The sequence below is a fragment of the Neomonachus schauinslandi genome, chromosome 5, assembly GCF_002201575.2.
Source record: "Neomonachus schauinslandi chromosome 5, ASM220157v2, whole genome shotgun sequence".
Classification (NCBI taxonomy): domain Eukaryota; kingdom Metazoa; phylum Chordata; class Mammalia; order Carnivora; family Phocidae; genus Neomonachus; species Neomonachus schauinslandi.
The window spans coordinates 174,592,812-174,607,917 of NC_058407.1; the positions used below are offsets into that span (position 1 = coordinate 174,592,812).

The 15,106-nt window shown below is 65.8% G+C and overlaps 1 protein-coding gene across 1 annotated transcript in view; it reads left to right on the forward strand.

The window, feature by feature from the left end:
- The first annotated feature begins 142 nt into the window (after nucleotides 1-142).
- The window catches only part of TTYH3 (tweety family member 3), a 29,829-nt gene continuing 14,865 nt past the window's right edge, over nucleotides 143-15,106 (forward strand). Inside the window, exons 1-4 of the mRNA XM_021680139.2 lie at nucleotides 143-387; nucleotides 14,212-14,381; nucleotides 14,487-14,598; nucleotides 14,732-14,952. Coding sequence (XP_021535814.1) covers nucleotides 265-387; nucleotides 14,212-14,381; nucleotides 14,487-14,598; nucleotides 14,732-14,952 — 626 coding nt within the window. The 5' untranslated portion in view covers nucleotides 143-264. The remainder of the gene's footprint in view (nucleotides 388-14,211; nucleotides 14,382-14,486; nucleotides 14,599-14,731; nucleotides 14,953-15,106) is intronic.

Sequence of the window (15,106 nt, forward strand, 5' to 3'; positions counted from 1 at the left end):
TGCCATTCGCACACGCAGTCTCGCCGCCGGAGCGAGGGGGCGGTGGCGGCGGCGGCGGCGGCGGCGGCGAACAAAGAGGCGGCGGGCGCGGGCGGCCGAGCGGAGCCGAGTGCAGCCGAGCCGGGCCGAGCCGGGCCGGGCCGGGTCCAGGAGCGCGCGGGCAATGCGGGCGGCCAGGCGGGGGTTGGCGGACCCCTGAACCCCTCGCCCCCTGGCCAGCGAGGGAGCCCCGCGGCGGCACGCGCCCGAGGCGGCCAGCCCGCCATGGCCGGGGTCAGCTACGCGGCGCCCTGGTGGGTGAACCTCCTGCACCGGCTACCCCACTTCGATCTGCGCTGGGAGACCACCAGCAGCCAGTTCCGGCCCGAGGACACCGACTACCAGCAGGTGACGCGGCCCCCCGGGGTCGGGGGTCAGGGCCCTGGGTCGCAGCCCCTCCTTTCGAAGGTCTGAAGACTCCCGAAACCCCCCTCCCTAACCGAGGGTCTCGGGGGTCCCCCTCCCCGAGGGTCGCCGTCGCCCCCGTCCTCCTGGAGGGTCACAGCCTCTGCCTTCTTGTGAGTCACAGCTCCCTTTCTTCTCCAGGGTCTCCTCCTGCGTCCTGGGGCTCCCCTGCGTGAGCGTCTAAAGACCCCCATCCTGCATCGAGGGTCCATGGCCCTCCTGCAGATTCTAGCCTCCTCCTCTGGTGTCACTTAGGCCCTCCTTTCTGGGGTCATGTGCAGCCTCCTCACTTCCCTCCATGGAGCCCCCTCTGCCAGCTGTCAGCTCCAGCCCAGGCCCCTGCCCAGCACCTGGGGCAGCCCTGACCTGGGGCCCTGCACAGCCCCCAGCCCAGAGGAACCCCGGGCTCTGAGACCAAGCTGATACCTGAGAGCACTGGGTGCAGCCGGGAGGGGATTCCTCGCCCTCTTCCCCTCCCCGCAAGCTGGGGAATCCCATGCCCTGCCAAGATTTTGGTGGGTGAGTGAGCTGGGCAGATGCCAGCCCTCTCTGGCCGGCAGTGACCCCCTGCTGGATGGCCAGGCTGTGGGGACGCACACAGTGCAGTGTGTGATGAGGTGACACCTGGCCTGCCAGGAGCCCCTGAGGAAGGGAGGCCCGGCCACAGGAACCGGAGGTGGGCCTCTGTCAGGGAGGCTGGAAAGGGGCTGAGCCTGGGCAGAGTGGGGGGCAGTGGGAGCCTTTGCAGCCTTCTCCCCAGCAGGCCAGGCTCTCCCAGTAGAACCCAAGGCCTGGGGTCATGCCAAGCCCAAGCACCACCCCCCTCACTGAGCCACTGTCATTTGAGTGCAGGGCCAGGGGACTAGGCTGTGGGCATTTCCTTCCTGCCTGGGGATCCGGATTCCAGAAGCCCCATGACTGGGATGCCTGGTCACCCGGAACACCCCTGGGGTTCTTTCTCTCCAGTGTTCATTGCAGAGCCCCGGGTGGAAAGGAACGGCCTTGCTTGTCAAGATGGCCTGGGAATCCAGGATTCCGTGGACATGATCACACCTCGCCTGTGTAGAACTCTGTCTTCCCTGGTCGCCCTTTAATCTAGAGGATGAGAACCGGAAGCAAAGAGTGAGGGCACCATGGGCACCCACCACTCCCAGCCTCAGTGCTCACCTGGGGCCTGCTCCCCCAGCCCTGCTGATCTGTTTCCAAGCAGACTAGAAGGGGGCCAGGGATTGGCCCAGGCATGCCCAGAGACGGCAAGATCTTTATAAAACTCGACGCCCACGTTCTAGAAGCCCAGCCTTGGGGTGCTGACCAGTGTGGGAATAGCACCCTTCTGTGCTCCCCGGGGTCTTCCATATGTCATGGCTCTGTCACGTCCATCCCCTGGCATCCGCAGGCCAGGGGCCGTGCTTTACTTTAGGAAGTTCTCTGCCAGTTATCAGTTGGGAGGCTCTGGGGCTGCCCCTGGGGCCACCTGGGGTGTCTGGGATCTGCACAGAGCTGGCCTGCTGGCCTGCGGGCTGCACCTGCCATGCTGCCAACCTCGGTTGGACCAGCTGCTTGCCCCTCCTGCCCTCTGGGGCTCCTGGGACACGTTGTGGGAGTGAGTGAGGGGCCGATGCCTACAGCCTGTGGAGGCCTCCAGAATGGTGGCTGCCCCCCCCCAGCTCAGCCTGACCCCCTGCAGGGCCCTGTGCCCCTGAGAGGTCCCTGGTGTCTGCCCCCAGCTTCTGTGAGCACTGTTCCCTCCTCCGCTGTGGGAGGGCTCTGACTCACTCTCCTGCCTCCTCTCTGCCGAGCAGAATTAGCCACTGAATAATTCACGGCGTGGAAAGCAGCCTGTCTCCTTCCCCCGCCGCCTCCGCTCCTGGCTGGGGGCTGTAGAATGAGCCAGGCCTGGACATACATCCTGCCCCTGCCCTCCCGTGCTGGTGCTTTTGGGTGAGCACTTGAGCTCTCTGATCCTTCATTGTCACATCCCGAAATCTGGGCTGGCACACTTTTGTAGGGTCGCAGTGGGGGGTGCAAGGGCTCTGTGCCCCTGCTCTATTTTTGGTTGCAACAGACAGAGCTCCTTTCCTGCATGACTGGGCAGTGGGTCAGTGCGGGCCATGGCCGCAGCCCCTTCCTGCCTCCCCTGGTGGAGTATTCCTCGCCGTGGATGGGGGGCAGCTGTTCCCATCCCATTTCCTGCTGGTGGGTGGTGGAGCCCTCATCCTCCTGACCCAGGCACCCCCTCTTGGCCTGGGAGCCTGTTATGCCGGCCCCCACCTGGGCCACAGGATCTGGCAGTCCCCCGCCCCCCATGTGGGCTGGGTCCAGCTGGGGAGGAGGGCTTCTGCCTTCTGGACTACCCCGGGGACAAGTGGGGCCTCGGTCCAGGGAAGAGGAGATGGGTGTGGCATGAGGAGACCAGCCTTTGCTATTTCCTGCCCCCACCATCCACTGCTGGGAGCCCTGGTAAAATCCACTGGAAAACCCCATGAGCTAGGCTGTTTTGGGACACTGTGTGGGGCTGTCTCTCACCAGCCTTTTCTCACACAAGCCTGGGAGATGAGGATGATTGTCTCCAATGTACAGATTAGCAAACTGAAGTTTAGAGAGGGGATTGGCTCAGAATCACATAATGAGTAGATGGTAGGAGCCAGGGTCAGTCGTGGGAGGGTGGGGGCCTCTGGGGTCCCCCTCTGCCGGCCCCCTGCAGGGGCTAGGAGCCCACGCAGGGCGATTCTGAGGGCTCCCAGAGCCCTGGTGGTCCTCCACTGGGGGCTTTGGAGCCTCTGCAGGAGCAAGGATGGCATTTCTCTTGGGGCTGAGGGTCTCAGGTTCCCATGTTCCCAAGGCTTCCATCCTGGAGAGGAGGGGCCCCATGGCCTTTGTATCCATCTCTTGGGGGCCCGTGATGTTTGCTGAATGGACAGATTACAGGGAGGGTGCCACTGTGGTTTGTGTGGGGGCTGATGGGATCTGTGGGTAGGCAGATACTGGAGGGAGGCAGAGAAGCTTCTGGAGTTTGCTCTGTGTTACCCCACCCCCCATCTGCCTGGCAGGAGGGGCTGCTGATCTGGTTCCCCTGGGGCTGGGCCCAGAGCTCCCCGCACCAGGGGTGGCTCAGTGGGTGGGGACTCTCACTTCTGGGGGGGCAGTGAGGAGGATTGCAGGCCCAGAGGAAGGAGGAGGCTCCCTAGTGGCCGTCACGGCTGAGCGGAGCCGGCTGGGCCCCATGTCTGGGGGCCTGATGTGGCCTGAGGCCAGCCTGCTCTGTGGTGATGGTAGGGCCTGTCCTGGCTTCAGGCAGGGGTCCCGGAGCCTTCTCTTTAGGCTGGAGAGTGGGGGCCTGGGCACCAGCTCTGTTGCTTCCTATTTGTGTGACCTTGGGTGCGACCAGCCATCTCTCTGGGCTTCCCTTAGGGTGCCTGCCCCATCCGTCCCCACCAGCCCTCATGACTCCCCGTCCCAAGCGTCTCCACACCCCTGTGTCCTGAACAGACGTCAACTTCACTCCCTTTGCCCTTGGCCTCTCTTATTCTTGCTTGTTCTCTCTGCCAGTTCGGGGTTGGTGGGGGTGGGCTGGAAGCTCCGAGGTGCTGGAGGCATCAGGACAGGGCTTTTAGGAGCTCAGTGGTCAGGGAAGGCTTCTTGGAGGAGGTGCTACCTGGCCTGCCATGGAGGGTGTCAGCTAGGCTGTGAACGTCCAGAGGGCTGGGACATGCTTGGAGCCTGGCATTAAGTGGGCACACTGGCTCACTTTCCAGGTCAGATGGTAGCATTTGCCTCAGGTTTGCTCAGCGTATGGGGCCTGTTTCCCGTTGGAACTCTGAGTGCTGGGATGTTTCTGCTGAGACCCTAAAGATAAGACTGAAGTAGCCACGCAAAGACCTTGGGGAAGACAGTTCCTGGCACCAGGAAGAGCACATGCAAAGGCCCTGAGGCAGAGAGAAGCCTGAGCCTCAGCCCCAAATAAGGGAGTCTGAATGTCCTGCCTTGGGAGGTAGTGAGCACTCTGTGCCCGGAGGTGTGTGAACCCAGATCTGGTGGCTGCTTAGAGGGCATTTTGAGCTCTGGGTCCTATGACCATTGGGGGCCAGTGGTCTCCTAGCTACGACCATAGACTCAAGCAAGGTCAGCCGCATACCGGACTGCAGGCTGGTGGTGGCATAGCGGCCGTGCCCTGTGGGTGGGCTGGCCCTGTCCTCACCCTCCTCACTGATCCGGAGGTTCAGAAAAGGGTGTGTTGCCTGTCTTCCCATTTACAAAAATAATAAACACTCATGGGACATTTGGAAAATAGGAAAAAGCATGAAAAAAACCCAAAAAGCCCCTCTGGCTGGATTCTGTCCGTGCAGAATCTTGTGGGGTGGCTGTCACTTAAAACTACATTCACACCGTGCATCCTTATTGTCACTGCCTTTTGGACCCTATTGTTGGCCCTTGGTTCTTGATGCTTGGCCAGCGTCCCATGGTAACAGGATGCTGAGGCTGCAAGTGACAGAAACAAACCAAATGGGACAGAGCTCACTGAGGAGTGGGCGGAAGCTTCGGGAGTACCCCGTGCATGGACAGAGCTGAGGGGCTGGACGTTGGGGATGCAGGGGTGGGGGGACAGCGTAGCCCCCGTGGAACAGACTGTTTCCTTGGGGGGGTTGGGGGGCGTGGCCTCTGGTTACCTCTGTAACCAGGTCTACACCTTGGTGGCGGTGTGGGTGGGAGAGGTCATGGGAAACTTGGCATTGGTGTGGGTCAGCCTCATCGGGCCCCATCCTTATGCCTGGTTTTCAGGGTCTGGGGATGTGGTGAGGAGCCATGTCCCCAGCGCTGCACTGCTCTGTGCAGGGACATGCAGGAAGGGACACGAGCTGCTTGGCCCCGGCCGGGGCTCTCGGGCAGGCTCTGGGCAGGCTGCGCTGTGGCTCTTAGCCCGGGCCACGGTTGCGCTGCCAGAGGGGCCCCTGCTGTCCTTTTTCCCAGCATTTCTCTGGGCGGCCACACAGTGGCCCTCGGGGTGGGCGTCGTGGCCGCTCTAGGAGCAGAGTCCAGGCCTCTGGCTTGGTGGCTCCTGGTCCAGCCTGTCACCCCCCCTTTCCGTGGACACAGCCCCCGTGCAGAGACTTGCTGGGTCCCCCAGTGGGGGCTGGTTCTGGGGAGCGCAGCGGGTGTCAGGACCGGGCCCCCTCCCCCAGGCAGCTCTGCTGAGTCTTTGACTGGGGAAGAGGAACCGAATCTGCAACCCAGGTACTGGGTCACAGATATGGGAAGTGCCCCCATATGACCCCCCCCGGGGTTGGGGCATGTGACTGGGCTGGTGGCGGGTGTGGCAGAGCCCCAGGAGTGCCTGCCCTTAGCCCTGCGCTGGGCCAGGACACGCACACGGCCCTCGCGTGGCTCTGCGGAGCTCCTCGTGGTCTGGGGAGGGTGAGGACTCAGACCCACAGACAGGCCCCGCAGCTCGGTGTGGTGGGGCTCTGATGGGCCACGCTGGGCCTGGTTGTCCAGAGCAGGAGCCGCTCACACTGTCACTGGTGGGGGCCACCGTCCAGAGGGTGCCCCGACCGAAGGTCCTAAGGAGGGGCCCATGAATGCCAGGGCCTGCCCTGGGGTCCCTGCCAGAGATGGGACGGCACATGGCCCCCGATCGGGTCTGCCATCTGCCCAGCAGGGCTCCTGGGGGGTCCATGGCGCACATCTGCTGAGGCAGCGAGTCTGCTTCATGCTCTGGATGGGGCCGTGAGGACTTCGGTGGGCCTCAGTCAAGGCCAGGCCTCCAGGCCAATACGAGGGGCAGGAGGAGGGCTGCAGAGAAGGCGCCTGGGTATGGGGTGTGCCCCCAGGAGCAGGACCAGGTAGAGGGCCCAGGCTGCGCCAGGGTCTGCAGGTGGCGGGTGGGTTGTGGGAGGGCGGCTGTGTGGGGCCCCTCGTGAGACTCCCTTTCCACTGCCCCCCTGCCCACGGGTTGGGTTGTTAGGTGCCCAGATGGGCTCGTGCACACGCACAAACCCGCACGTGGGGGCCCCGCCTCGGGCCTCAGTTGGCAGGCCCCTTCCACTCCCCAGAGGAAGCTGGCTGAGGCCGGGGTCCCCACAGGAGAGGCAGGTGGGCTATGAGGGATAGGTGTCGACCACAGGGGCTCTGTTTTGTCCCACAGCATCTGCAGCGGTCGGGCCTGGCCCGTACTGGCCGAGGGCGTGGGGTAAGGCCGGCTTGTGCACAGCCCGAGTGGCCGCTGCCTTCTTCCTCTGAGGAGGGTACTGGCCCACGGTGCCCCCCGCCCAGTTCTGTCTGCTGTGGCCCCGTGCACTCCGCTGGGTTCCTGACTATCGTGAGGGCTGCTACGGAAGTTCTGCTGTGTGGTCCAGCCCTGGCCCCCGAGTCTGGGGTCAGGCTGCACCCCCTGAGCCGTATCTCCCTGGTGGATGTATGTCCTGGGACAGGGCCCGTCTGGTGGCTCTGGGCTGTTTGTGCGGCCTGTGGCCTGGGTCTCCAGGGGTGGCCAGTGGAGAGGTGCTTACAGACAAGCCTGGGGAGGAGCGGAGGACTTTTCTGGGTGTCATGCTGGGAAATGTGTTAGAGCACCAGGCCCCAAATAGACACCCTCGCCGTGGGGAGGGCAGCCCCTGTGCCATGCTCTCGTGTGACTGTTCGCTCCGTGAGCCCGTGTGGCGTGGGCATCTGGAGGGCAGTGGGCGGGGGCTGGGTTGGGGCATGACCCGCCAGAGCTTCCTCGGGGCCTTCCGCCCAGGTCCGGCCTCGCCACGCCTCTGTCCCTGGGGTTCCTGGAGGACAAGGGCGAGTGTGGCGTGTACCCCGTGGGGACATCGGGGCGCAGCCGCTGCGTGTCCATGTGCGGCCTGGTGCTCCGGGCCTCAGACTTCAGCGTGGGGGGACTCAGACAGACAGCTGGGCCCCTTCTGGGCTCCTGCTTGGCCGGGCGCTGGCTGTGCGTTCTCCAGGATGGCCACGAGCTCACCGTCATGGAATTCGTGAAACCCAAGCCCAGCTCAGTGGAAAATCTGTTTTTAATTTCTGGTCGGCATCTGGGAGCTGCAGCCAAGTGTGTTAGAGGGGTGGGGGGCTGCGGGCCGAACAGCCAGCCCGGCGCCCAGCTCTGCTGCACGGCCAGGGCCCCCGGCACCCACTCAGCCTGGCCCGGGAGGTGAAGCGGGCCTTTTCTGGGGCTTTCCTCAGGAGACCTGTGTGGGCTCAGACCTGCTTCCTGCGTCACCTACGTGTAGGGGCCTCCGTGTCCCTTCTGGCCGCAGGCCCCTGGCCTGGAAGGTGGGTGCCGCCCCCTCCCCAGGTGGTCGGGGACCAGCGAGGCCGTGTGTGCGGCTGGGCCACGGTGGCTGCTGAGGCCGAGAGCCAGCCCTCGGAGAGCGGGCAGCCCCGTGCGCTGGGAGCCCTTCCCGGCGAGGCACCCCAGACAGAGGAGCTAGGGCCGCGGCCCGGCCCAGCTCCAGGGCTCCAGCCGACACACGTGTGTATTCCTAGATGGTGCCCTGGGGTCTGGAATCCCGCCAGCCTCCTGGATACCCTAACCCGGTCTCTTCCTCTGGAGGAAGGCCCTTGGCCATTCTGGGGCGGGGGTAGGACGCCCCCCCGCCCAGGAAGCAGTGGAGGGGCATGCTGCTCCCCTCCCACCGCACCTGTCTGCCCCCACCCTATCCACCAGTGCCCCTCGGGACACAGGTGGGCAGCCTGGATCCCCTGCCGGGCCTGGGCCCTACCTCCCATGGTGCCCTGCTGGTGCTGACACGTGTTTCTGCACCCCTGGTCGTCTGCCCGGCTCCCGGGGCCTCCAAGATTGCGGGGCCTGCACTGCCGGGGTCCTGGGAGACACCCGCCCCGCGGGGCCCCATGTCAGGCCTGGTGCTGAATCTGGACGCCGCATGTGCTGATGTGCTTGGTCTCAGGCTGGCCCCGGACCAAGGGCCTCCCCACTCCAGTGAGGCAGGGGTGACCAACATGAGGATGTTGGGGTGTGGGGCAGTGGGGTCCCGGGCCCCTGGAGGAATTTGGACTTGCCTTCTCTTTGGAGCTTTGCCCTTTGCTGCTGGACGAGCTGCCTCGAAGGGAGGGCTGATGCAGGGAGGAGTGGGGGCAAGCTGAGGGGCAGGCCTGCCAACCACGGCCTTCTGCAGGGGTACCCACCTCTGAGGGCTTTGGAGCCTTGCCGGCCCCTCTCATGCCATGGGCAGTGGCGGGACCTCAGGCACAGAGGCTCCTCTCCAGGGAGGGGGGTGTGTGGGGAGACGGTCCATTGGGGGTCCCGATGTGTGGTCCACGTGCGGTGTGCTCCCGCGCAGGCTTGCATGTGGCTGCGGCCGGGCTTCCTGTGTGTGGCCGGGGTCCTGTGTGGCTACCCGGGTCTGGTGGCCTCGGGCACATTGGTATGGCCTGCCCTGGAGCTGAGCCTGATGCTGTGGTAGGTGGGGTGCAGAGGCCCGGCCACTGACAGGCCGTGTCTAGGCCAGTGGTGGGGGCGTCGAAGGGACGGGCTCGTGGTCTTGAGCCCCTCACACCGTGGTCTCCGTCCATGGATGGGGCCGAGCCTCCTGCTGCAAAGCTCTTAGTAAGGTTTGGTGGCACACTGAGGGCCCTCTCCTCCCAGGGCTAGTTGGGGCTCCCAGTACCCCGACTGCCAGCAAGCCTGGGGCTGAGCCAGGGATCCCCCCTACCCCGTGCAGGGAACCAGCTTAGGCTCACACGGAAAACAGCTGTTTCCCTGGGCCCGTCCTGCCCCCTGCTCGCCTGCTGAGGCCGGGGTCTTGGGTCCCTCGGCAGACCTCAGACCTGGGCCAGGGGGAGGCTCTAGATCCCAAGCTCTGGCTCATGGGGTGTTTTCCAGAGTGGATGGGGGCTCTGGGGGGCCTTAGGGCTCACAGGAGAGTGTGTGGGCCCAGGCCAAGGCAGGGGCCGTGCTCTGGCAGGGGCTGCAGGGGCCTTGGGAGGGTGGGGTGGTCCAGGGCTGAGAAATGAGCTGGAGGGGCAGGACGGCCACACGGGTCCCTGCTGCAGGCGCCCTCACAGAGCCCAACGTGCTCTTAGCGCTTCCTCAGGTGGCTGGCAGCCGGCACCGTGGCCAGTGGTCAGGATACGGGCCCGAGCATCTCCCCTCGCCTGACCGAGCGCTGACATCACTTCCATCACAGACGGAAAATTCCATTTGGTCAGAGCCCAGATGCTGATCAAACATTTCCCATTCTCTTTCTGAACGGGCCCAGGGGAAGTGAAGGGGACACCAGCCCCTGGCCAGGGGAGGCGGGGCTGCCACGGGGACGCCAGCTGAAGAGGAGACGGGGCCAGAGATCACGCTGGGCATCCCCGTGCCCGGCTCGGGCACCCAGCTGGCGACAGGCTCTGCAGCTTCGCCGTGATGGGCTGAACCTCCACCCTCCCCCCCGCCGCCGAGCCCCCCTGTGTGAACCGGGAGGGTGCTGGCACCTACCCTGGGGCTGAGGGGAGCTGTGGTGGTCCGGGCCCCGGAGCCCACCGTCCTGCCAGAGACAAAGCTCCCAGCCGCTCAGACCTTGGGGTGGGGAGCCGGGGGGCCAGGGCAGAGTGCCAGAGGGGGCACCACCCCTGCTAAATTGATGAGCTCAGGAGGCCTTTCCAGCACTCCCCGGGGAAGGTGTGGGCAGACAGACCCCACTCTCCTGGTCAGGGGGCTTCCTGGAGCTGGGCAGACAGACCAGCAGGGGACGAGGTGGCACCCTGGGTGTGTGGACACCTGGCTCCCAGTGGGCAGGGTTATAGGGGTGATGTGGGGGTGGCAAGGGGCACCTGGGCTTCTGCCTGTCATTGCCTCCAGGGAAGCCTCTGCAAAGTAACTTACCCCTTGGCACCCAGCTCTGAGCCCCAGGACACATGATCACCGTCAAGCCGGGCCCTGGGGCTCCCTGGGCAGTGGTCCTCCCCTGACCCCTGTTCCTTGACTGGGTGCCGTGAGGCAGGGCTGGGATGGGAGTGGTGTCCTCCAAGCCTGTGGCCGTGGCGGCTCTGTCCCCGGGCAGGTGGCCGTGTGTGAGGCGGCCTTCCCCTCTTCCCAGTCACAGCAGGTGGCCCAACACCCAGGTGCTTGGGACCCCCCTCCCTGCCCACGACCCCCAGGAGCTCCAGCCACAGGCTGCTGGGGAGATCACAGGGTGAGCGCTCATGTGCATGTGTGAGTGTGAATATGGGTGTGAACGTCTGGGAACGCATGGGGGCGGGAGTGCACGTGTGGGTATAGATGTGGACCTGCTCAGCTTGTCCTGGACCCCTCCCCGCCGGCCGCAGCGGCCAAGGTGTCCGCTTTCTGCCCCCGTGCAGCCAGCCCACTGGGCAGCAGCCCTCGGGACCCTGACCTTTCCTGGGGGACCTCCGTGGAGGTGCTGTTCTGAGTGTCTGCAGGGACTGGCTCCTGCAGTCCTCACAGTCCCCGGCCGGGAGACAGAGGTTCCTGTCTCCACCCTGTAGGTGGGGAAACTGAGGCATGGAGGTTGAAGTCACTGACTCACGGTCATGATTTTGAGCCAGGCTGAGCAGCATTAGAACCTTGGTGCTTTGGTTCCCAGCACGCTGGACCGCCCCACGTGGGCCTGAGTTTTAGGGTGGCTGGGGGGGCGAGGGGAGCACCCCTCCCTCGTACCTCTGTCTAGCTGCAGGCGGTTCTGGGCCTCCTGGCAGCCAGCCAGGGTGTCCCTCTCCTCCACTGTGGCTCCTGGGGGACTGGGCACCAGCAGGGACTGTGTGACCATGCCATAGACTGAGAGGGGCCCAATTCGGCTGCCAGGGGCCTTCTCCGGCAGGATAGCCCAGGGGGCCGGGGGACACTCACATCACCTCACAAAGGTGAAAATGGGGTGCAGAGAGCAGCAGGGCCCGACTGCACGGGAACGCTCACGTGGCAGAGCTGCGCTCAGACCAGGGGGCCTCCCACGCTCAGCTGGAAAGAGCTACTCACAGGTTTCTGGTTCTGCATTTTAATTATAAAGTTAGTACAAGTGTGTGGTTTTCAAAAAAAGAAAACCCCAGAAGACCCACAACAACAAAACAAACCAAATCAAAGCTGTGGGAGAGGACTCAAGAAGGGTACAGGTGTGACTCCTGCCCGTAGGGGTGCAGCGCCCCTCCCTGACCTTCCGGACAAGGACAAGCCGGCTCAGGGAGGTGCCTGGCCACGGTCAACCCACAAACTTGTCCGGGTGCGCTCCCGTCCTGCTCTCTCGGTTTGCGTGGTCCAACTCGCGTCCAGCAGGCTCCGCTCCCCCCCCCCCAGCCCGGCAGCTCCGGGGGCTGCGAGCAATATCTGTCGGGGACCTGCGGGGCCTGTCACCTGCCTCGGCTCCCAAAGGCGCGGTGAGCCCCGCCTGGCTCCAGGTGTGAGGGACCCGCCTGGCCGGTGGTGCTTCTCTTGCCTCAGTTTTCCCATCTGGCAAATGGGAGTGTGTGGTCCTGACACCCCGACGCAGCGACTGGGCCTGTCGTCACTGTGAGGGGCTGGGTGGGCTCTCGGGCCCTGTGCCTCTGGCCCCGGCTCCCCCAGCTCAGGAGGATGTGCGTCCATGTGCGGATTTGAACACCCGCTCCGAGCCCGCCCTGTTCTCCGTGGTGTGGGGGGGTGCGGGCAGGAGAGGCGGTGGCACGGTGGCAGGGTGTGCCTGCTCCAGCCGGGGCCGAGGGAAGGCTGTTAGAACCATGGGCACCACGGTCAGCAGGGCCTTAAGGGGGGCTCGGTCTGGGTGTGGTGTGCTCTCTGAGGGGGCGGGGGGGAGACCAGGTGGCCGTGTCAGGACATGGTGACTGGGGGCTGGAGGGCGGCCTTGGCCGTGTCAGCGCAGATGTCCCGAGCGAGCCATGGCCCCAGGGGCCGTGTTGTGTTCTGCCCTTTGCCTCTGCCCGACGAGGTGGGGGGGGGCGGGCAGGGCCTGTGGCACCTTGGGTCAATGTCCGGCCCGTGTGTGTGAGGCAGACCCAGGGAACCCGTAAGACAGTGCTGTTGCAAGCGCTCTAATGTTTACTGGCATCCGGTGCTGGGCGGGGTGAGGGCGGTCCTGATCCCAGGACCGGCAAGGCGAGCCCCGTCCCTGACTGGCCCTTGGCCCCATGACACGCCCGATTCTGGCCTGGAGACCCCTGCTTGCGGCCTGGGTCCTGGGAGCACCTACCCTCTGTGACATGAGCGCCCCTGGCCTCCGGGAGCCTTGGGCTGAGGAGGTGGCCCGAGGCCAGCTCCCCTCCCCCCGCCAGCGCGTGCGCAGGGGCGGCCAGGGCCCATCAGGGCTCCTGCCAGTGCAGGGGTGGTGGGCGGCTGCACCCCCAGCCTGAAGGAGGAATGGAGGGCGCCAGCCCCAGATGGCAGCCCGGGGCAGCCCGCGGGGCATGGCCGTGGCCTGACAGCAGCTTCACGGTGCCACCCTGGTCTTCCCCCAGATGGGGCCCCCACCCTGTGCCGCCTGACTCCTCAGTCCCCAGGGCACTGATGTTGCTTTGAAGCATGGCAGGAGGTGCAGGCCCTGGTCAGGCGGGAGGTAGAAGAGCTCCACCTCAGGTATGGGGGGCTGGCCAGGGATGGTGGGCCTGGTGGGAGACCTCTGGGACCAGCGGGCTCCTGGGGGGGCAGGGAGTGGCATCCTGCCTCTGCTGCCTGGCAACCATCTCCTGGGAGACGGGTGCTGGGGGCCAGGGCTGCGAGGTAGCGGTCCCAGGGCCTCTGTGGCTGAGCCTCTCTTCCCAAGGGGGCCCTGCGGGTGCGGGGGGGGCAGGTGAGCGTTCCACCCCCCAGGGTACTCCAGGGACAGCCACATTGCTGAGCGTTCAGACATAGGGAGGGAGGGCGTTTCCAGGTCCCCCTGAGGCCCGGCGTCTCTGCGGCAGTGCCTGGGAGGGCAGCTGCGGGTGCCCAGCGGCCACACCACAAATCTGATGGTCCCCGTGGGGTGGGTGCCACTGTGTGTTGGGCCTTCTGTGTGGCACTTACCACCACCCCCATGCGGGGCACAAGGTCAGGCCACCACCCCCACCCCAACACAGGATGTGGCAGAGGTCCCAGAGGGGCCATGATGTGGGCACATGGGTCCTTCCTCCATATCTTCTCTGAAGCCAGTTTCTTTACCAGTGAAACGGAGGCGACGCCCTGGGCCAGGCGATAGGGAGAGCGTGGTGCCCAGGGGAGGCAGGGCTGGCCCGTGTTCCAACAGATGGAGGCCCAGCCCACAGCGGGTGTCCCTGCTGGATCAAGTCAGCCACTTCCCGTGAGGGGTGCCGACCTCGGTGCCAGGAGGGGGCTGCAGCGGGCACTTCCTCCACCCTGGTGACTCCCGGGATGTGGCTGGAGAATTCGGGGCCCTTCTGGCTGCCCAGGGCCCGGGGCCTCGCAGAGGCAGCCAGGTCCGGAGCAGGGTCCACGCTGAGGGGGAGGGCGCTGCTGTGTGCCTGGCCCGACGGCAGGGTGGCTTCACTGAGACTCTCCACCAGCCTCTTCTGGGAGAGCGCGGCCCCCTTTTCACAAAAGAGAAAACAGGCTCCTGGAGATTAGGGGTCTTCCTCGGCCACGTGGCCATCAGCAGCTGCGCTGGCCCTGCTCACCCGGCCCCTCCGAGTGTGGCTTAGGCGCGGTCCTGGTGGCTAGTGCAGGGTTAAGGACGGGAGTCTGGGGGATCGCAGGCAAGCACCCAAGTATGCCCAGAGCTGGAGGACGGCCCCGTGGGAGCGCGCCGGCGCATGGCGTTACGGTGCCGCCGAGCCGGGCGCGCGCCCGCACCTCCAGCGCCGCCTCCCCACCTCCCGCAGGCGCTGCTGCTGCTGGGGGCCGCCGCGCTGGCCTGCCTCGCCCTGGACCTCCTCTTCCTGCTCTTCTACTCCTTCTGGCTGTGCTGCCGGCGGCGCAAGAGCGAGGAGCACCTGGACGCCGACTGCTGCTGCACCGCCTGGTGCGTCATCATCGCCACGCTGGTCTGCAGGTGAGCGCGGGGCGGGGCCGGGGGCGGGGCCAGGCCGGGGCTCCTGGCGGGCCCGCCGAGGGGCCGACCGCGCCCTCACATGCCGCCCGCCCGCCCCTGTCCCAGCGCCGGCATCGCCGTGGGGTTCTATGGCAACGGGGAGACCAGTGACGGCATCCATCGGGCCACCTACTCGCTCCGCCACGCCAACCGCACAGTGGCAGGGGTCCAGGACCGCGTGAGTGGCCGTCCGATGGGGAGGGGGGCTCTGTCCCTGCTCCTAAACCCAGTGTCTGCGTGTGTGCCCGAGGGGTGGGCATGTGCTGGGAGCGGGTCTGTGCCCGGGCTCACCGGCCGCCGGCCCGGCGCAGGTGTGGGACACGGCGGCCGCTCTGAACCGCTCGGCGGAGCCCAGCCTGCAGAGCCTGGAGCGGCAGCTGGCCGCACGGCCAGAGCCCCTGCGTGCAGTCCAGCGGCTGCAGGGCCTTCTCCAGACGCTGCTGGGCTACACAGCTGCCATCCCGTTCTGGAGGAACCCCGCCGTGTCGCTCGAGGTGCTGGCGGAGCAGGTGGACCTCTATGATTGGTACAGGTGCGGCTGGCCCTCTTTTCTGCCCGCCCCACCTGGCCCCTAGTGCCCGTGTTAGGGGCCGTCCTCCATGGGCTCAGGCCGCAGGGCCTGGCGGGGCTGAGGTTTTAGGGGTGGGAGGGGCCGAGTTCCCAGGACCCCTTTTACAAGACGGCTG